At 23.1% G+C, this 23,991-nt stretch overlaps 4 protein-coding genes across 4 annotated transcripts in view; 2 read left to right on the top strand and 2 right to left on the bottom strand.

Moving 5' to 3' along the window:
- The window catches only part of SRAE_1000166600 (Matrilin-2), a gene marked incomplete at both ends in the record, with an annotated part of 36,599 nt that extends 23,671 nt beyond the window's left edge, over nt 1-12,928 (top strand). Inside the window, one exon of the mRNA XM_024648649.1 lies at nt 33-12,928. Coding sequence (XP_024502606.1) covers nt 33-12,928 — 12,896 coding nt within the window. The remainder of the gene's footprint in view (nt 1-32) is intronic.
- Nucleotides 12,929-13,035: 107 nt separating this feature from the next.
- Nucleotides 13,036-16,241, bottom strand: SRAE_1000166500 (NPAS4 protein; the record flags this gene model as incomplete). The annotated part of the gene is made up of 2 exons (XM_024648648.1): nt 13,036-15,478; nt 16,159-16,241. The coding sequence occupies 2 exons, from the start codon at nt 16,239-16,241 to the stop codon at nt 13,036-13,038; spliced, it is 2,526 nt and encodes an 841-aa protein (XP_024502605.1).
- Nucleotides 16,242-19,004: 2,763 nt separating this feature from the next.
- Nucleotides 19,005-22,770, bottom strand: SRAE_1000166400 (Lysocardiolipin acyltransferase 1; the record flags this gene model as incomplete). Its single annotated transcript, XM_024648647.1, has 6 exons — nt 19,005-19,988; nt 20,036-20,241; nt 21,705-22,031; nt 22,083-22,481; nt 22,545-22,551; nt 22,600-22,770. The coding sequence occupies 6 exons, from the start codon at nt 22,768-22,770 to the stop codon at nt 19,005-19,007; spliced, it is 2,094 nt and encodes a 697-aa protein (XP_024502604.1).
- A 404-nt stretch (nt 22,771-23,174) lies between these two features.
- On the top strand, nt 23,175-23,971 carry SRAE_1000166300 (Armadillo-type fold domain-containing protein; the record flags this gene model as incomplete). The annotated part of the gene is made up of 2 exons (XM_024648646.1): nt 23,175-23,291; nt 23,336-23,971. The coding sequence occupies 2 exons, from the start codon at nt 23,175-23,177 to the stop codon at nt 23,969-23,971; spliced, it is 753 nt and encodes a 250-aa protein (XP_024502603.1).
- Between the last annotated feature and the right edge of the window lie 20 nt (nt 23,972-23,991).

The following is a 23,991-nucleotide window of genomic DNA, read 5'->3' as shown; positions in this document are numbered from 1 at the left end:
AATTTTTGTTACTTCGTCAACAAAATCTCTAGATAATCTTCCTAAAATCACAACTATTTCTACAAATAATTCTTTAGAATACAAAAATGTTTCTTTAGTAACTCCAGAATTAACGATAAGTGATAAAGGAAATAAAACATTCATTATAGATTATTTAACAACAGTTTCAAAAGATACATTTTCAACTTCTGCCGCTGTACCAAAAGAAAAAAATTTGCCTAATGAATATGATAATAAAAAGACAAAGTTTTATACAGCTGTGGATTTTAAGTCTTCAACACCAATTTACGAGACAACTGGAACATATATTCCTGATGGAGATAAAGAAATTACTGAATCTTCTAAACTATTTACTACAAATAAAGACAAAGCAAGTGAAATTAATAATCATAATTCTGAATTGTCTAGTCGAACAAAAGTAACAAATGAAGATATAACTTCTACTTCAAATATACATACTGCTTCTCAAGAAGAGAAGTATAAAAGCACTGATACTACATTATTAATTAAGGAAACTTCGACATTACCATATAACAAAGTTTCAAATGGTATTATTATTTTAGATAACAACTTTACTGCAACCTCACAAATTAAAGACACTTCTATAAAACCGGAAATTAGTCAAACAGAAAAAGTTAAACTTAAAAATTTTGGAACAACAAAATATCCAGAAGATAAAATTGATAAATCTTCAACAGTGATAAACTCTAATCAAAATTTAAAAAATAATGTTGAAAATAAACAAAATGAATTTGATTTTAAAGTAAAAAACAATGAAACATCTGTTGTTGATGAAAATGATATTATTACGCAACTAACATCATCACCAAGAGATGGAAACTTCACATACTCTAATGAATACTCTCAAGAAAAAGTTACAAAACCTGATCAACCTAATTTTACCAATAAGATTGAAATATCTACTATTTCTAAATCTGATATACCAACAGATTCCACGGTATATGATAACAAAAGCAATATCTATGAACCTACAATAACATCATTAAATGTATTGTCTAGTCAAAAAATAGTGACTACAGAGATTCCAAATGAATTAAATTTGATTTCACATAAATATCATTCAACGCAAACTAATGTATATTTTAATAATACTACTAAAAAAAGTTACGGAGAAAATTCTACTGAAATAAATTCTACCAAAACAACAAAATCTGACATACAACAATTAAGTTCCCCATCTACACCTTTTTCAATAGGTGAAAAAAATCAAATTCAAACAAAATATCATCCGTATAGCACCAATGAAAAAGTAACTACATCATTAGAATCAAAGATTACAGATAAAACTTCTATAATTGATTCTAAAGAATCATTGAGTACATCGGTTACATCAAAAGACAATAATTCTTATAAATATTCTACCACAGAAAAAGTAAATATTAATTTAGAAAATAAATTAGATAATAATTTAAATCAAAATGAACAAAAAGGTAGTAAAAACTTTTTAATCACAACTAAAGAAAATACAATGGATCAATTAACAACTGTTGTTAACAAAAACTTAAATTCACAATATACGGAAAATATTTCTAGACATGAAGATATTTTAACAACTATATCATATTCTCCAATTTTAAATAAAACTAATTCAACTTCTCATTTTGGTAACTATTCCACTAAAGATGTACAAACAACATCTAGTAAAGAAATTTCAGAGAATAAAAATATCACAAATTTGAATAATTCTAATTTACAAACAACAGAATCAACTAATAATGTTGATTTGAATACGACTGAAACAACTCCAGGAAACAAAAGTACATATTCTCAAACAAATATTCAAGAAGAATTAACTAACAATTCGAAGAACATTTTTAACAATGTAAAATCTACAAAAGATTTAAATAAACAATCTTCAACAAATTTTCCAGATCATGTATTATCTAATACAAATAAGGAAGATCAACAATTAAAAAATAGTACTACTGTTTCTACAGTAGAAGCTATAACAATACCAAATAAAGAAATAATAAATTTAACAAATAATGGTTTTACAAAAAATTTAAATAAAAATGCTACTATATTTAAAAATGGAGAAGATACTGAAAATCAAACTTTAGAATATAAATCAAATGAAAAGACAACAACAACTCAATTTACTTTAACTGATAATTTTGTATCTGAAAGTAATAAAGAAATTACACAACATCCTAATATTCCATTTAACGAAAAAATCAAAAACTTTACTGATTCTAAAAAAGTAGATGATTTTACAAATTCTAAAACAGAAATTTCAATCACTACCCCATTTAATACAATAACAGATATAAACACATCAAAATTAATTTACTCTAATGCCGAAAACAAATTACAATCAACAACTTTAAGTATTGAAGCAACGAAAAAATATATTTCTACACAAAATACAGATTCATATACAAAAATTCCAAATGAAAGCATAACTTTAACAAATTCACCAACTTTTAATAATACTTCAAACTCTATATCATTAACAAAAACTACTTTGACATCAATAGAAAACAATAAAAATCCTTTATCACCTAATAAAAATCAGCAATCAAAACTAGAAAATAATATTTCTTCTCTTCAACCCAAAAATAATCAAGAAGAAGATATTAAAGTTAAGAACAACAATTATTTTAAATCAACAAAATTATGGACAAATAATCCACATAATGAAATGACTACTAATGAAGAAGGAAAAAGTAATACAGATGAAAAATATATAACATCTCATCAAACTTTCACAAATGAACCACAACTTATTGAACAGAAAACAACTATGTCTGAAAAGCCTTCAAATTCAACAAATAATGGAACATCAGAATTACCAACAAAATTATATGAACAGGAAAAAGACAAAAACTTTATAAAAAATGTAACTACATCATACAATGAGATTAATAATGAATCATTTAAAAATACTTCATCAATTTTTCCACCAACGAGCACACCACAAAATTTGAATTCATTGACAACAAGTTATGAAAAAACAGAGCAAGATCAGCATGGTACAACAATATCGGAAAAAGCTGTTACTGATAAATCATTAAAAATAAATATGAGTACATTACCATCACAATCGGATATAAAAAATACCAAGTCATCTCAAAAATCTAACATAGAAACTTCTACATATTCAAACATTAAAAATACGTTAGTAGATAAAACTGGAGATGATAAAACAACAACCGAGGGAGAAAATTATAAAGAATCATTAAAAAATATGTCCATCTCATATACAGATTCTACAAAAAATACAAAAAATAATGAAGAAAATATTTCAAAAGAAGTAACTGAAAGTGGTCTTTTAACAAAAGAATTAACCACAACTTACTCAAAAAATAATATACCTATATTAATTAATAATAGCAGTATAGATAATAAAAATCCATTAACAGAATCACCAATAAATGGTAAAGATGGAAATAATTTATCCTCAAAAGTTACAATAAATATAGAAATCCCTGATGAACAATTTTCATCAAAAACAAATTCTATTGATACAAGTGAAGAATCATTAAATAAGACGATAACATTATCAACAATTTCTAAAGACGGCTTTTATACAAAAATAAATGGTTTAATAGATCAGACAACATTAGCATCGAATAATCTCAAGAATTATACAAGAACCAGTTCAAAAGATAAAATATCAGATTCGAGTCAAACATTACCAAAAAATGTTGAAGATAAAAGTAATATTAAAAATTTAAGCACAAAAGATAATTATTCAAAAGAAAATATTAAAAATACATTAACGTTAGTAACCATTGATTCAACAACTTCAAGTGATTTATCATCTTCTTCAAAAAATTATGAAAGTACAACCCCGCATGAAAAAAATCATAATACAGAAGAAACACCTTTTACTTCCAATAATGCTACTTTTGAAAATTTAAAAAATAACAATTCAACAAATAAAATTGACTACGAAACTACTGCTCCTTACAATAAATTTGTAGAAGATAAAAAAAATACAAACAATAACACTCTAGGTTCTACAATACTGGAAAAAACACAAACGTCAACACCAAAAGATGAATCAATTAGTATTGGAGATTACAAAGTATCAAGACATAACACAATGTATGGAACAACAGAAAAAAATCAACTTGATAAGCTTTTATCAACTAAAAATTTACCTGAAATGCACAATGAAACTACTGATAAAATTGATTATCATCAATTAGGTTTATCAAGTTCAACAATATCAATTGACAATAATGAATTTACTGAATTTTCGGTTCCAACTAAACTAATAGAGAATAATGATTTACATACTAAAGATCAATATAACTCCAATAATGCAATTACAGAATTAACAGAAAAAATTACATCTCCTTCTTATTTAACTTCAGAATCTAAAAATCTTAATTATAATGAAAAAGTTTCTGAAAAATTGATATTTGGAAAATCAACTACAGAATTACCAATAACTTTATTTACTAAATCTGATTTTATTACTACAAAAAAGGATACTTTTAGCACTGATCAAAGTTTATCAAATAATGAAAACTTTTCCCATGAAACATTTACTACTAAAAAAGATAGCCATGATAAAGACAGTAATACATTAAATAACAATCATTTTCCTACAAAATCTCAGAATTCTACCAAAACCATAACTTTAGTTGACTCACTTTCTTCAGATAAAACTTCAACAAACTTTCCAAAAACAAGTGATAATGTTATTAATAATTCACAATCGGTCTCTTTTAAAAATACAGCAACTACTAAATTAATGATGGTCACGGAAGAATTGAAAACTGATGAATTATCTAAAAATAAAACTGATAAAAATGAAAACTTGGCAACATTACCTCAAGAAAGTTTTGAAACAACTCCTCAGTCTGAAAAAGTATCAAATACATTTACAGATGACAATAATATAAGCCATAATTTACCTAATAATTTCAAAACTTCTTTGACTCCTGAAAAATTAAAATCTTCTACACAAAAATATTTTGAATCTACTGTAGTTTCAATGTCAAAAACAAATAGTAACTCAAAATCTACAATAAAGACCGAAAATACAGATTTATTAACTAAATATCCAAATGAGTATGGTGATAGTTCAACAACAATAATAAATATAAACAAACAAACAAATTTAAAAGGAGAAGTTCATACAAAGTCATCCACAGTTTCTATACCATATGAAAAAAATAATAATTTAGGTACAAATAAATTTAATAGTACAGATTTTATTAATGAATTAAATAATATTTTAACTACATTAGATTATTCAAAATCAACTGTATCTATTCCAGAAAATGAAAGTTCTGAAGAAGTATCCAACGAGAAAACTAATGTAAAAACACCCTCAGGAAATAATATGTCATACACAAAATCCACTGAAAATAATCATACAAGTAATATTAATTATAAAGAATATTCTATACCATATACCACTAAAAAAAGTAAACTTATTGAAGAACTTCGTAAAATGGTTAACAAATATGATAGAGAGAATACGAATAATACTAAGTCAAATGATAAAGGTAATCACAACACACCAAACTTTATTCCTGAAAGTGAAACATCATCCGAAGAATTGAGTGGCTCAAAAGATAAAAATGTTATAGACAAAATCATTTATAATAAAAATACTAATAACCAACTAATACCTGATGATGATGAGATCATAGAAGAGCTAAATCAATTACTATTAAAATATAATATTACTGTAATTTCAAAACCATTAATACCAAAGAAGAATAAGTTTAATAACATTCCTAATCATAATATACCATCAGAAAAAAGTTATACAGATACAAGTGTCACTGAAAGTAATGTTTCTAAAGATAAATCTACATTACCGTCAAAAAATAAAGTAGATCATAGTAATTTTACCACTAAACCTACAATTGAAGATATAGAAATTTTAGTAAATGAAATATCTGGAATTATTAAGAAATATGAGACAAAAAGTACTGATAATAATAAGCAAGAATTAGTTACAAAAACAACTACCAATGAAAATGATTTATTAAATACAAGTGAAGTAAATATTACAAATAAAAATACAACACAAAATGTTTTTACTAAATCACCGGTTAAAGTTAATGATAATAATTTATTTACAACTTTAATATCAACAAACACAGAAATTACATTACCAGACAATGAAAATAAACATACAAAAAATGAATTAACAACTTCATTACCAGTGGATTTGATTTCTAGTAAAAAATTGAATGAAGCAAACTTACCAGGAAATACAAAGTCATATTCTACAAGTATACTTTCAGAAAAATCTACTGTTCTCCCAACGACTAAAAATAATATAGAAAAAAGTCTCAAAGAAAACTTTACAAACAATGGAAAAAAGATAACAGATGATATTAATCTAAAAAGTACAACAACTAACTTTGCTACAATTAAGGATCACTTAATTACTAAGAGTATTTCATCTCTTGAATCAACATTACCAAATAAAAATTATACTATTGAACATAAAATATCAACCATTAAAAATGAACAACAGTATGAAACGAAAATCCCTAAGGTTAATATTGAAAATATTTCAGAGAAATATTTACCTTTTTCAACTTCTAAAAAATATACTAATAATATGATGACTGAAAAAAATAATAAGATAACAACCAATGATCAAATAGTATCAACAAAAATTCTAGATATAAATGATTTAATGACCACAAATAGAAAGGTAATATCTACAAGTTTGTCACCAGATGAAAAAAATACAAAATCAACATTAGAAAATTCTTTTACTTCAACTTCACTAACATCATTATTTAATAAAACTGAATCTTTAGAAAAAACTAAAACAAATGTAGAAAAAGATCGCATAAATACTACAGAAAATAAATATACTTATGGTCAAACTATTTTACCAAACTTTAACGAAAGCACAAAAATTGACAGTAACTCTAAACTTCCAACTACTTTAGAAAATATACAAAAAAGCACTATTTCCACAATAACAGTAAACGGTTATACAGATTCACCGACAGTAGAAAATGATAAAACAACATTACATGAACAAAACTACAGCAATAAAATTGATAAAGATAAAATAAATACGGATTTAAAAAATTCCTTAACCACAGAGTCTACAAAACAAAATTTGACCAAAATCCCAAATAAGTTTGATGAAGAACATTCCACAACAGACAGAATATCATCTATTAAATACTCTGATAAAAATTCAACAATTTCTTATAAAAATGAATCAAATGAAAATCAAACAAATACTGTTATTTCTAACCAAGATAAAGTACAGAAAACACTTCTAACGACAACATTATCATCTGATGAAAAATATATAACTCCAAATAATGAATTGTCAAGTGTCACAGAGCCATCTGTAGATAAATTTACCAAAATAAATAATAAACCATATTTATCAACTGTGTCTAATATGGGTAATGATAAAAATAGCCATAACATATCTACATTAAAAACAACACAAATAACAAATCCAAAATATCAATCACTTTCAGATTTAAAAAAAGAAAATTTGAGTACAATTTCTACAATTAATTTTAACACGAATAATTATATACCGGAGGAAAATTTAAATAAAAATATAAGTACTACTTCAAAGCAACCATTATCAACGGATCAATTTAGTAGGGAAAATTTAACAACCAGTGATAAAAAAGAATCCACAAATGATAATTTAGACAAATATAGTACTGTATCTATTAATGAAGTCACTAAATTATCCACAGTTAACAGTAAAACTGGTATATTTTATGAAACAACACCTCTTTCAATCAACAATCCGGATAGTTCAAATCAAACTTTAGAAAATTCAGTAACTGATAATCAATCTCATGAAGTTACAAGTGATTCTTCAACCATCAAATATACAATATCCGAAACAGATAAAATAACAACAGAAAATGGAAATTTGGATATAACAAAACATACCAGTTTATCTAAAAATCCAACAAATAACAATGATAAAACTTCACAAGTAATTGGAAAACTAGGCAACGAAAAAAATAAAGTTACTACATCAATTTTACCAGATAGTACAATAAACAAGATTGGTAATTCAGAAAGTTCAACAATTATTCAAAATTCTACACCTAAAAATTTTATATATACCGAAAATACCAATTTAATTATTAATGAAGGAAAAAGTACTACAAACAAATATGATAATGACAAAGAGAAAACAAATTCTAACAATAATATACATATAACTAAGGAAAATAAAAAAAATACATTTACAACTAATTTATATACATTTAAAATAGATAGTAATTCAAATTATTATACTGTTAATCCAACAATAACTACATCTAGTGAATCTAATTCTAGAAAAATTAATGAAATAGAGATAACAAACAAACCTGATCATGTAAATTTTGTTTCAACAAAATTAGACAAAACAACCATAAAATCTGAAAATCCATCAGCTGAGAATAATAACACAAATAATGGAAAGATTCAAACAAAAATAGGTGATTTCCAAACAACAGTATCACCAAGCTCATTGATAACATCTCAACCTGAGTCAGGTACAAACCTCTTTGTAACAGTTGACAATGAAAAACAAAACAAGTCACTAGAAGACATAAATAAAACTGTTGTCACAATTTCTCCCTATATTACAACTGTTCTTCCAAAATTAGATTCTACAAATAAATTGAGTACAGAAAAAGATATGCAATCTACATCAACAAAGTCTATATTGACATCTAAATCATTGGAAGTATTAATATCTGATAACTCAACAACAAAATATAATAAAGAAATTGAAGATATCAAAAATTCTAAACAAGAAATTAACATAAAAAATGATAAAAGTACAAATCTTTTTAATAATTCTCAAAAATCAACTAGTTATTTTGAAGAAAAGGGTGTTACCACAAATTACAATACAACAAATAATATTAATGTTACAGAATATATTGTTACTACTCCAAAAACTAATGATATTTTCAATAATGAAACTCAAATATATATAACTTTTAACAACAGTTCTAATATTAACAATACTAATATGCCAAATGATAAATATATGACTACACAGTCAATGAAGCAAACTGATCAAAGTAATACAAAAAATGATATTATAAAAACTACAACAACAATGAAAAATTTAAATATTACAGTAACAAATGCAAAATATGAATTAAATACAAACCATGTCAATTCTAAGGAAAGAAGTGAAGTAACTGTATCTATAGGAAATGAAGTTATAGTTGAATCAACCAAGTATCCAAATGAATATTCACATGTATCCAGTACACCATCTCAATTAAATGAAAATACACAAAATTATGATATAAAAACATTAAACTACCATAATAATACGAATCCAGAAAATAATAAAACTAACAGTATTCAATACAGTACCACAATGAAATCTTCTATAAATAATAATGAAGTTAGTACAACTATAAATAACCAACAGCAATATTCCAATAAGAAATTTTCAGATAATGGCTTTGATAAGAACTCGAAAAATACAGAAGAAACTACACTTAAATTTACAACCAATTATGGAAACTATGTATCCAAACAAATTGACATAAACAATTTTAATGAAAAAGTAATTTCAAAGACAACAGAAAAATTATCTAATGATCATACAACAATTTCAAGTAATAATAATAAAAATATATCATCCACTAACATGAACAATGGAGAAAAATCTGGAGAAGTAATTTCATCAATCGGAAATAAAGAATATGAAATAAATAAATTAAAAAATGAGAATACAGTCTCAACAAAATTATTTAAATATAATAGTATCCCAGTTTCTGATATAACAGAATCCACAAATTTATATACAGGTACAAATAAAACACCATTAATTGAAGACAACAAAATAATTATTGAATATAATAATACAAAAAAACCAGATGAAATTAATAAAGAAAATTTTAATGAAAATATTTCTAAGTCAATCACAGCAACAACAGAAACATATATTTTACCAAACTTGTCAAGATCAACAATAAAAACATCAGATGAAATTGGTGAAACAAATTTACCTTCAAAAATCACGATTGACGATAAATCAAGAAATGATAATTTACAAAATTGCACAGAAATGAATGCAAATGAAAATAGTTTGATGAGAGATTCAAAGAATAAAGATTACTCACAAGCTAATTTTAATATTATTAATCCTTGTAATAAGGCATACATTAAACAAAATAATTCATTTGTTAACATAACAACTAAATTGAATAATCCTGAAAAATCTCATCCAACATTAATACCTCAATCAACAAAGAATAGTGGTACTTTAACACCTCAGGTTATTTCTAAGACGCCATCTGACTACAATAAAACTGGTGATATCTTATCTACAAAAGAGCCAGAAATTGAAATTCACCAAAATTCAAATTACCTAAATTATACTGATGTCACAACTCAGTCTAATAATATGCCTGATAAAAATTTGAATATTAAAAATAATACTTTTATTAATAAAATAAATGGAACAAATGAAGTAATAATTTCAAAGGAAAAAAATTATAATAAACCGTGTGATGATTTGCTAATAAATTCTAACATATCCGAAGTAAAAAATAATGGTACATTATTAAAAAAAGTTGTTATTGATGATTCAACTGAACAATTAGATAATGTTAAAGATAAATTAAAAGAATCAAATTTAACTACAACCACAAAAAGTACTTTATCTAGTATTCATTTACCTGATACTTCAATGAAAACTTTAAACATTACTAGTAATATTTACGAAAATGGAAAGACATCTAAAAATAATTTAGGTACAACTGATATAATGTCAACTATTTTTGAAAAGATAAATAGTACAACAATTAAATCATTTATATCTAATAAGATATCAAGCAATAGTATTACAACACCATACATTGATGATGTTTCTACTTCCAGTCCTATTCAAATCAATGACAAATTAAATTCTTTAAATGATACAATTTCAAAAACAAATAAAAATAATATTATAACACATAATACTAATTTCAATAATAGTGATATAAAAGAACCTAAACATTTTGATGGAAATATTACTAATAATGAAAACAATAATTTACATTATAATTTATCTGAAAAAGACTTACAAAAAATAGATTTACCAATTGTATCAAATGGAGATATTAATGATTTAACAGCCAAAAATGGTTATTATCTTAAAATTAATGGAACCACAAAATTTGTTTCAAGATATTGGGTATCTGTTACAACACCAACAATTAAAACTAAACCAAATGAGAAAACAAGTGATGTACCATCTGATAAGATTTACAAAACTAATACTACAACTAATGATTATGAACAAAATGCCACTTTACCAAATTCTACAGATCCAACAAAACTTTACAAAGAAAATGTCACCAAAAATATATTAAAAGGAAACAATGAAATTTCAAATATATCATCAATAATAAATATTTATAAAAAAATAATTATTGACCTGGAAACAAATACAACAACTGAAAGACAAGAAAAACTTCAAAAATTATGTAATTGTACATTATCTTCAGATATGGAAAAAGAATTAATGAAACATATTCAAGATCAAAATTCATTAATTAAAAAAATTCAAAATTTAGATTTAAACAAAGAAAATTCTAAAAATCAAAATTACCTTCCACTTCTATTAAAAGAATATCAAAATAATTTTAAAAAATTATTTGACTTACAAGATGAAAATAACAAAAATCCACCCGCTATTAACATAAATTTAATTCTTCCGGAAAAAAATTCTTTATCAATTACTGAAACATTATCTAATTTGTTTCCTTCAATTAATGGATTATTTCAAAATTTTAGGCAAACAGTTTATAAAAAAGGAAATATTTTAAAAAATACCACACCAGATAAATATTCATGTAATTATTTAAAAAAATGTAATTCTACTTTAGAAATTTGTAATTCATTATCACAAAAATGTGAATGTATTAATGGTTTTAAGCGTGATAATATAACAGAAGAGTGTATTGATGTTAATGAATGCTTTGATTTTCCAAATAATGTCTGCCAATTTCCTAATGTTCATTGTGAAAATGTAATTGGAACATATCATTGTCGTTGTAATTATGGTTACATTGGAGATGGAATTGTATGTACAAAGATAGGTGATAATAATTTTACAAAAATAATTAATGAAAATTTATTTAATACAAATTATACATCTATGTCAAATGAAAAAGATACTTTATTAGAAAATATTAATAGAATAGATAAATATAATTGTCCAAAAGGTTATATAAAAACAGGAATAACAAATAAATGTGAAGATATTGATGAATGTAAAATTTATGAAAATAGAATTTGTACATATCCAAATTCAGAGTGCCAAAATATTCCTGGATCATATGTTTGTGTTTGTAAATTTGGTTATATTGGTGATGGTATCAATTGTATTCCATCTAATATAATTAATATATTGAATAATACATTACAACATAATAATATTACTGAAAAAAATAACTTTAATGAAACCATTAATAATCAAGTAAAAAAAATAAATGATAACAAATGTTTTGATTCAAGTATAAATAACTGTAATAAAATAACTGAAATATGTATTAATGATTGTGAAGAAATAAAATGTATATGTAAGAAAGGATTTATACGTATAAATGGTATATGTAGTCGTCCCCCTCAATTACCAAAATTAAAAAGTATATGTAATAAAGAAAATATAACAATGTATATTCCTTATTATCAATTACCAACAAAAGGATATATTTTTGTTAAAGGAATGGCTAATAAACAAGAATGTAGTAAATATTATGATACTTATAATAAAAAAATTGAACATTCTAATATTGAAAAAGAACTTTATTTACAATTTTCATTTTCTTTAACAGATTGTATTATTATATCAAATGATGTAAATAATACAAAAAATAGTGAACTAATAAAATCACTTGGTTTTGTTACAGTTCATGATTATAACATTTCAAAAGATTATAAAAAAACAAGATTTGAAATCAATTGTACAAGCAAAATATTATAATATTTTTTAATTTATTAATTATTTGTTAGAAAATATAGTTAAATTTTTATTTTATTGTTAAAAAATTGTATTTACATTTAATACATATTATAATAAATTATATCAAATTAATTATTTAATCCATTACAATCACTTAATCGTCTTTGAAATAATTTTGATGTATAATTTGTTTGATATGGATACATATTTCCATAAGAATCTTGATTAAAAGGTATCTCATTTAATGAAGATTGATTTCCTAAATTAGTATTTATATTATTTCCTTCAGTATTCCATTGATTATTTGAAGTATAATAAATTTGATTTTCATATTGTCTATGTTCATTACCATAATTATAAAAATTATTATTACACATAGCAATATAACTATTATCATTTTCACTTATACCAATTTGTATACTGTGTCTTTGACGATGCCCAAAATTATTTGATTTTTTATCAATTTTATATGGTGCAAATCTACCATTATTTGTTGATTTGTTATTTTTCCACCATTCATCATTTAATAATGTTGATTCAGATTTAATAATTTTATGCATTTGTGGTGATGATAATGTTGATGGTGTAGATGATGTTGAAGGTGGTGTCATAATCATTCCTCGATTTATATTATTATTTTTTGTATCATTACTTATTTGAGTATTTGAATTGAAAGGAGAAATTGAAAGATTTTTATTATCTGTACGATAGGGTGAAAATTCTACCTGTTTAAAATATTCATCTAAATTATCACCTAATTCAGGTAAAGGTCCCTCAATATTTGATACAGTATCAAAAAATGCCATATTCATTGTTTGTTGATTGTTATCACCAGTTAAATGACTTTGATTATCATAAAAATTATGATTAACATGTTGATATATAATATTATTTTTAAATTGATCATTTTTAGAGGGTAAACTACAATTTGAATCAGGACTTGAATGTTCTGGTGTCAATAAATTAAGAGGCATTTTAATATTATGATCATTTTTTATATTAATTCCATAATATTCATTTGTTAAATATTTTGAATGTACAATTGATGTTTGTGGAATTTCAACTTTTATTGCTTCTTGATTTGACTGTATTTGATTTGTTGGTATTGATCTCATATAAACATTATTATTTGGATCAACAAAATTTCCCGAATATAATTGAATATCTGGTGATGATAAGTCAATTTCTGTCCCTGTGATACTTGAATGCCTACCAGTTTTATGAGATGAAGATGATGGAGATAAACAGGAAGAAGTAGTAAATGTATTTAAATTATGATCACCCTCCTTAACATAACATAATTCTTTAGGAATATGATGTTTAATTGAATATATCCATAAATTTGCTCTTAATGTATTAGCCTCTAATTCATTTAAAATTTGATAAGTTGAATGTATCATGTGTTTTAATTGAATATTATTTGAATTTAAAATATTACTATCAGGTAGTGTTAGTCCATCATCACTGGTGTCAGGTGAATTAAATGTCGTTGGACAACTACTTTTTATAATAAATACTCCATGAACCCAAAAATATTCATTACTTTTTTGTTTTTCTAATCTAAATAAACACATTGAACTACCTTCTTTATCTGTTACAAGGTTACGGTGACTATTAGCAACGTTTACCACATCATCAGGATGAATCATTTCATAAAATTTTTTATAATTAAAATCTTCATCTTTAGAATTTAGATACTCATAATCATCAATATTCATATAACTTTTACCAATATGATCAATCTCCTTCCAATTCATATCCATTTCTTGAACAGCACGAAAAATATTTGTACTACCATTAGATAAAATTTCAGCATTCTCTGGATTAATTAATGGATGACAATATGCAGCAAATATTGGTTGAATTTGATCAAATGTCTGAACCATTGAAATTGTAGCATCATAATACTCCTGTGAATGCATATATCGTCCCTGTAAAAGGACAAATTTATGATATTGAAGATGCCGTTTGGCTGTTCTTGATAAATTAATTCTACAAAGAAAAACTTTATCAGGTGTAGAAGAAAATGTTTGTTTATGGGAATGAATATCATGATTTGTTTCAGGTCCACTTAATAATTCTGCTTGAACAGCAGAATGATCTCTACTATCAATTAAATCATATAATGAATCACCTTGACACATAATTTCTTCAACACTATGTCCAAGATATTCAGATGCATTTTCTGAAATATATAATAATTTTCCAGATTTAGTAACCATTATTAAAAATCCTTTCAATGCTTTTGATATGTCTTGTATTTTTTGTGGTAACAATGAAATATTACTATTATTTGTATAATAAGAGTATTTTGAAGTTTCAGAATCATTTATATAATTATTTCCTCCATTAATATTACTATTAATTCCAAATTTACGAGCAATATGTGGTAAATATTTTTGTTTTCTTATAAAAATACATGCTAAACTCATAACCTGCAATTGAAATAATCTTTCTTTAATACTTGAACTTAATGGCAATAAATCACGTAATCTTTGAATTTCAACATTTATCTGATCTCTTCTTTGCTTTGATGCTCCCCTTGTTGATCTTATATTACTTCCTATTGTACTAAAATTAAATAATATTATAAAATATTAAAAAAAAATTAATATCTGTATTATTATAACATTTCAAAATGTCCCTTAAATAATATTCTTAGACTTATTTAACATTTTTATTTACTTAATATTAGTTGATTTGATGACGTAGTTATAATTTTGTTTACTTAATAAAGATCATTGCAAATTTTCAATTGACTCTTTACAATAATTCGTATAAGCACCTTTGTACTGGCTATTTCATCAAAGAATTTTATGTTAATGAAGAAAGGTAAAGAATATTTTTGAATAATATGGTAATATTTACTATATATAAGTTATATTTTTAAAAATACAAAGTAAACAACAAAAGTGATAATTAGATATTGACATAATTATCAAGCATGCTAAAGACGATTTAAATTTGTAATAAATTTTTTTAATATGTATTTTTTAAAGAGGTCATTTTTTTTTAGAGTATTGTAATAGAGATTATTTATGTGACGTAATAAAAGTATAATAAAAAAAATAATAATAACAATTTCAAAAAAAAAATATAATAAAATAAAATATTTTTAATATTTGGATATTAGACATTTGATTAATTTAATAACTATAATATAAGAAAAATTTAATTGTTTTTATTTTTAAAAAAAAATAGTTTATGATACAGTAAATCCTTATAGATAAAAATTTAATTATAAAACTTACTTTGTTCCTTCAATTGATGTATTTCCATTAGCTATATTACTATAACAATTATTGGAAGAATAATTTACTGTTAATGCAGACATTTAAATAATAGAATATAAATTAAAAATATAATAAATTTTTTTTTATATTTAAATTTAATAATAAAAAAAAAAAAACAAAATATTATTTGGTATAAATTTTAAATAATAATTATAAAAGTGAAATCTTTGAACTACAAATTTTGTCTATTCTGTAGTTACAAAAGAACCATAGGCGGACTTCCTTGCCTCGCCTTCATCACCCTCCTGGCAAATAATACTTATATCAATAGTCTGAGCTGTTGATAAACATTAATTCACTGACCATTACTTACGTATTTAACTCAGATACCTCATTATGAAAGAAGAGGAGATTTGTCGACGTCATAAACGGAATCTATCACCTTCTCTTAAATATTTTATTGTAATGATATTATGTTACCTTATGATCTGTGAATACGTAAGTTTGTACAAATAATTTATTTATAAGTGGAGATAAAACAAATTTCTTAAGGAGGTACATCATCGAAGGTGAAATTACAAAAATCAGTTATTTTACAAAACTATAATAAATGACGTAGAAAACGGTCAATTATATTATTTTCCTTTTATTATCTGGGTTTGTTTACATTTAAACTTTTAAAATATGTAGTTGTGTGAATATTTAAATTTAAAAAGAAAGTGATACAAAAGATTTATAAGTACTAAACCATGATATTATTTAAATATTATCAAGATATTTGAATATAAACAATATAGAAAAAAAAAACATTCTTTATTTATAATTACTTTACCATTTTGGATAAAAATATTAAATAAATAAATTATTATAAATATAGACAATATTAGTTTTTAATATGTATAAATTTAAAAACTCAATTAGTAATTTAATAAGAATATTGTTAAATTTTTAATTAAAAACCGGAATTATTAATAGAAAAACTTTGTCTATACTTTTTAAAAACTTAATGATATATATTCTCTGGCACTTCTAATTCAAATATTTAAACTTATATAAAATTTTAAATGCTATTTTTTGTAGAAACTATAATTCATTTTGTAGTTTCTAATACAACGAATATAAGATATAATTTGAAAATTAAAAAAAAAAGTTTAAAATTACAAAACTATTATTTTAAATCTTCTAACAATAATGGAATATACATTTATTAAATTGAAATTTAAAAATGATTTTTTAACAGTCTACCTGATTACATCTTTTTTTTTTAATTTTTTGAAGAGATGAAATAGAATATTTTTTTAAAAAAATTTTTTTATATCAATTATATATCATTTAACAAACATTATTTATATAATAAGAATCTTTAATCAATTAAGTATATACTTGAGAATATAAAATTATATTTACAATTTGTGATGTTTAAAAATGACAAAATTTATTACAATGTATTCAAATTTTTATAGATACTAGTAAGCAAATTTCTAGAATTTTTATAACCAAAATAATTACATTCAAATTTTGAATTAACCTTTGAATCCGTAATATTATGTGTTCCAAAAGTTTTTAAATCTTCCTGTAAATTAGTTTTGCTATAATCTTCAACTTGAAAGAATTTATTAACTTTTTTTTCGTTATCAATTATTATTTTGAAATTTTCGTGTCAAGAGCAAACTTTTAAGGATCAAACTTTTATTAGTGAATTATTTTTCTTATCAATATACTTACGATCTTTATCAAGAATTTTCATGTAGTTTTTATTGAAGAATGGTTTTATGTAATTATCAAAATTCTTGTACAATGTCTTTTCATATTTTTAAAGTTATATTGTAATTTTTTATATTTTTCATATGTGTTATTTATTTATTTACATTGTATACCATTTTAGTTACTGTTATTATCTTTATTTTAAAGCTTTTTTTACAGTACTATATGCTTTTTTCATGTTTTATTCCATATTTTAATGCTTTTATTATTTTTTTATAGAATTTTTATATATGTTGTTCTTGAAAATCTTTTTCTATAGTTCCGTGATATTTTTTTTAACAACTTTTATTTCTTGAAGTTTTACTAACTTTTTTTTACTATAAAATTTATTTTTTCATTCTTCTCTTATAATAGTAAAATTGTTGAAAATGATATTTCTTATCTTTATGCTAACTTTTTTAATTGTTAAAAGTGTTGAATAAACATTTTTTTATCAATATGTTTTTAAGTTTAATTAGAAAAAAATTTTTATTGTATATATTTATTTATGTTCATACTTTTTTTTAAAAAAATCAACTCAATATAAATAAACAAAAATTTATATACAGTAAATAAATGTGAAAGTTTTAAATTATTTATACCAATTTTTTCATTCTTTTTTTTGACATAATTGTGTCGTTTTTTTTAAATAATTATAGTCAATGCAACTTGAATTACTTATTAAATACAAAAGTATTCATTTTTTTAGCAAAAAAAATTGTTTTTAAAATTATTTCAAGAACCAATATGCATAATTTAATCAAATTACAATCATTCACCAGTCATTTTTTAATATTTAAAAATATTTTTTTTTGCTACTTATTATTTATGTGTATAATTTTCACCAAAATATAGTTTTTTTTTTTTATAAAAATATACCTTTATTGCATTCTTAAAAATATATTTATGGAGAAGTAAAATTTTTACTTAAAAAAAAAAATTATCTTTGGTAGTTACGGCAACATCCCCGCCCCATCCAGGTTATTTTTAAAATATTTAAAAATTGAAAAAAAAATTTATTAGCACAAACTTCGCCTATACAGTATAAAGATAAGAATTAAGGATAACAAATAAAAGTAAATGGATGCTTATTATTAAAAATAAGAATAATTATTTTAAATTCATGTTTTTAAGTTTTTCCTTTCAGTATTGTAATTATCTATAGATTTCACAAATTTTGGCATTATAAATTCTATGCCCCCCGCAAATATTTGACAAAAAGTAAAAAATAAAAATCCAGAACAAAAAAATATAACAAATGGAATGTATGTTATCATTAGATAGAATATACTACAAACCATCAAAATCCAAAATACAATTGTCATGACCATTTCTCTTTTGGCATGATTAGTTAATATAAAATGATTTGTTGTCTTGTCATTTTTATGGAACGTACGTAAATTTGGATCATCATTACTATAAAATTCTTTAAGTTTTTTTTCTTTTTCTTCCCATTTTACTTTTAACCATTTTTCAATTTCTTCATCACTCTCACCAATATCTTCTATACTAATTTTTTGAACATTAAAATGTATATTTTTTGGGAAAACTCCCAATTTAACAATATCATCCTCTCCCTGAACTATTTTATCTGCATACCCAACTGTTACATCATAAATAAAGTCAATATAATTTAATTCACGAAGTTTTTTTACAATATGAATAAATCCAGTTGTTCTTGGATGAAGAACATATTCATATTTTTCTAAACCAAATTTTTCAGCATAAGCATTACTTCTAGCAACACCTAAGTCATCTTTATCAGTACCTTCAGGAAAAAGTAATATTTGATAAGGATTTTGAGTATCTCTATAATATGTTAAAATAGTATCTATACTTGCTTGGTCTTTTAAGAATGTTCTTTTTAAAAAAATAAAAGCATTACAACACATTGAATAACCAGCACCAGGAATTAATTTTAAAAAAAATTTTAAAATTATTTTTTCAGTTGTTAAAAGAATAGGATCCATTCTATATAAAACATTCCAAAAAAATAACCAATCTAATCTGGTTCGATGATTCATTATTATAATTGCAGGTGTTTTATGAGATATCAAGTCACCGGTAGCTGTAAATTTAATACCATAACATAATTCAAGAAGACCCTATTTAATAATTCCACATAATATTTTGATAAATTATTATTACTTACAGCTGGAAATAAAAACCACAAACCAACTAAAATATCAGCAAATCTCCTCCATAATGAAGGATATATCACAATAAGAAAGGTGAAAGGCCATAACATAAATATAGAACCAAATAATGTAGAAAGAAATAGTAGAAAAGCAATAAATATTCCACATAATTTAAAATAAAATGGCGATGTTGTTACTGTCTCCGGTTCACCCATTATATCTGAAAATTTTATTTATTTTTTATAGTTAATTGAATGTAAATAAAAATATCCCAAATATATCCAAAATATAATTAACATGGTGTTTTTGTTATTGAAAATAAATGTCAAGAATTTAATTTTATTTAGAAAATAATAAACTGTTATCTTTTTTTTTTTATAAACTTTATTCAACGCGACTATCATACTTAAAATTGTTAATATAGTAGGAAGAAGTATGTAAAAATTCTTAGACTGGAACTGGGAAAAATTTTCCTTTCACAATAGTTGCTAATACTTATGTAACAATCAATTTAATCAAACATATCTGAAAATCTATAAGCTATATTTTACTAAGGCTCCTTTTTCCAATGATATTCTTTTGTATAGATCATCATAAATAGAAAAAAAAAGTTTATTAATAATAATTAAAATTATTTAGTCTAAATAATTTAATAATATGATAAGATTATTAACTAATTAAAACCAATTGTAAATACTAATTGAGTAGTAAAATATATTTTACAAATTATATGCCTTCTTATAATAAACTAGATCATAATAAGATGGATTATTCATTGAAATATTTCTTTATTAAAAATTTCTTTAGCCCTACATTAATGATAACTAACTTTATTCAATTATTTTATTACTATATCAATAAAAAAAATATATACTTACCATTTAATAGAAGCATAAATGAATATGAATGTTTTTAACAAATATTTTATTAGATAAGTTTGTGCTTTTAATAATTAATATAACTGTGTTATAAGTTTTTAATACATAAATTTAGTATTTTAAAGATACATAATCCATTAACTTAGGATTAAATAATTTTTTTTTTCTTATAGAATTTATATGACTTAATTTAGTGTATTATTAAAAATTGTTAAAAGAAACAGGAAAATATTAATTATATATATGTATATATAAAGAAAAAAAAATGTATCTTCTTTTATATACTTAATAATATTGTTTTGCCATACATTAAACTAAAAATATTAACTAGAAAAAAAAAATGTGTTTATATGGATGCATTAAATATATTACATTTTATTAAATTCAAAAATATTTCATTATATAAAAACCGTAACTTTAAATAAACAGAAAAAATTATTTAAATGAAAAGACAGTTATACAAATATTATTTTTAATATTTAGAAATTAAAATAATACATATTATAACACTATATTAAAATGTATTACCATGCATAGTTATTTGTTAAACAAAAATAAAATAGCGCATATTACAATAAATATTAATTAGAGGTATTACAAGTAAAAGCTATATTATCTAATCCATTAAATATTTTTGTTGCAATAAAAAAGAATGAGATCGCTAATAAAAAATATAACCTAACTAAGAAATATTGATATATCAAGATACTCCAAAATATAATAAAAAAAGACCAAAAAAATATTGAAATTACTAAAATTATATGATGTGTAAATGTATTGGAAATAAATGGAGAGTAACTGTTACATTTGTTGTCATGAATAATATCATCTAAAGAATCAGCCAAAAAGCAACGTTTGCTAATATTTTTTTGTTGATAAAATTTTTCAAGTTTTTGTTCTTTATCAGCCCATAACTTTTTTAGGTAGTCACCAGGACTTGACTTAATTATACAACTATCCTTTGATGAAAATATTTGTTTTTTTTCATCTATAACAAAATCTTTGATGTTATAACGTTTTACATCAAAATGAATAAATTTTGGAATTTTTCCAGAAATTATTAAGTCAATTTCAGATTGTGTTATCTCATCATAACCAACAGTTACATCATATATACTACTTATGTAATTATCTTAAAGAATTAATTATAAAATTTTTTTTTATATATATATAGGTAACATACATTTTTTCATAGTACTTATCATGTGTTCAAAACCAGTAGTTCGGGGATGTAAAACATTATCATATTGTGGTAAACCTTTTTTTCTTGCGAATTCATTACTTTTATCTGTAGCAGACTTTCCTTTATCAGTACCTTCCGGAAATAAAAGAATTTGATAATTATTACCACTTTTTGAGTAGTATTCTATAGCTAATTCCATATTTTTTTGGTCTGTCTTAAAATCTCTGTGTAAAAAAAGGTAACCCGCACATTGCATAGCCCAACCAATTCCAATATAATTTTTTAATGGTTCTTTTAATGAAATTTTTTCAGTAACCAATAACCATGGATTTATTTTATATAAAGCATTCCATAAAAACATCCAATCTAATCTTGTACGATGATTCATTATTATAATAGCTGGTTCTGAAGGTAATATCTCATCACCACTTATAAAAAAATTTATCCCAAATAATAACTCACATAATGCCTAAACATTTAATTTTATATATAATATATTATTAAAAAAAAAACAAACCGCTGGAAGTGTTAACCAAAATGCTACAGCTCTATCAGCAATAAATCTCCATATATTTGGAGATAATTTAATACAAAAAACAAATGGAAACAAAACAAATATAGAACCATAAAATGTCGAAAAAAATAATAATGTTACGAACAAAAAGGTTTTTATTCTTTTAATTATCATTCCAATTTTACGCTTAAAATATGTTATAAATATAATTGATAAAAATATAAGTACAAAAATATTTTACTACTCCAAACGAAATAGATTATATATAAGTTATTGACAAATTTAGATTTTTTTCATATTGTACAATTTCTCATCATTAAATAATTTTTTCAGGTATATGTATTAAAAAACTTGTTTTAGTATAATTAAAATGTTTAAATTTTATAAAAGTAACTTTATTAAGCTTGTATAAATTGAATAATAATTACATTTACTATCCCAGCTATGTTCAAAATTAGCATATCGTTGTAAGAGTACATTTAAAATACTATTGAATAAACATTTTACCAATTTCAAAATTAATGCTAAAAAGTCATAAGTTTATTCTTCATATACCTATTTCTTCAAATTATTAAAAAATGTCTGATTCAATTGGTTCTCAATTAGCAATGCTAAAAGAATTGCTCAAGATAACTTCAGAGCACCATTCTAAACAAATAGATGAGCTTAATAAATTTGAACCATTAAATGAAAAAGTTAGTTTTAATTATTGGAAAATTTTTTTAATTATTATTTTTAGGATAAAGAATTTATTGCAAGTGCATTAAAGGAGACAGCCGAAGCAACAGATCCAGTAAGAATTATGGAAAAAAAATTACGTCTAATTAAGGAGGCTGATGACATTGTCATTAAATCTAACTTAATGGATGATTTGGTAGATTTATTGGGACAAATTGACCTTGCAACTATTTTTATCAAAAATTACTATGGTTTAGATGAAATAAGAAAAGCCTTTTTAAGTGAAAAGAATATAGAAATTTTAGCTGACTACATAACTTTATTAACAACGGTTGCTTCAAATAATGTGGATGTTCAAAATTGTATTTATGAATACAATGAAGAATACGATTTTTTACAAACTTTAATGGAAAAATTTGTTTTAAACACTGATATAGAAGTCAAATTACGGATGCGATCTTTAGGTAGTATTTCAGCTATCGTTGGTCATCATACCGCAAACTTTACAAATTTTTTATCAATGGATGGTATCTCAAAATTGCGCAATTTATTGGAATCAAAACTTCGTAATGCTACATTTGTAGCAAGAATTAAATATACATTAAATGCTATGAGATTAGCAATTCCTGAAATAAGTGAAGCTGACAAAGAAAAATATGCTTCAGATATTTTATATCTTCAGCAATGCACTTATTAAATATTAAATCAAATTTTTTT

This window comes from Strongyloides ratti (assembly GCF_001040885.1).
Source record: "Strongyloides ratti genome assembly S_ratti_ED321, chromosome : 1".
NCBI lineage: Eukaryota > Metazoa > Nematoda > Chromadorea > Rhabditida > Strongyloididae > Strongyloides > Strongyloides ratti.
This window is presented reverse-complemented; position numbering and strand designations above follow the sequence as displayed.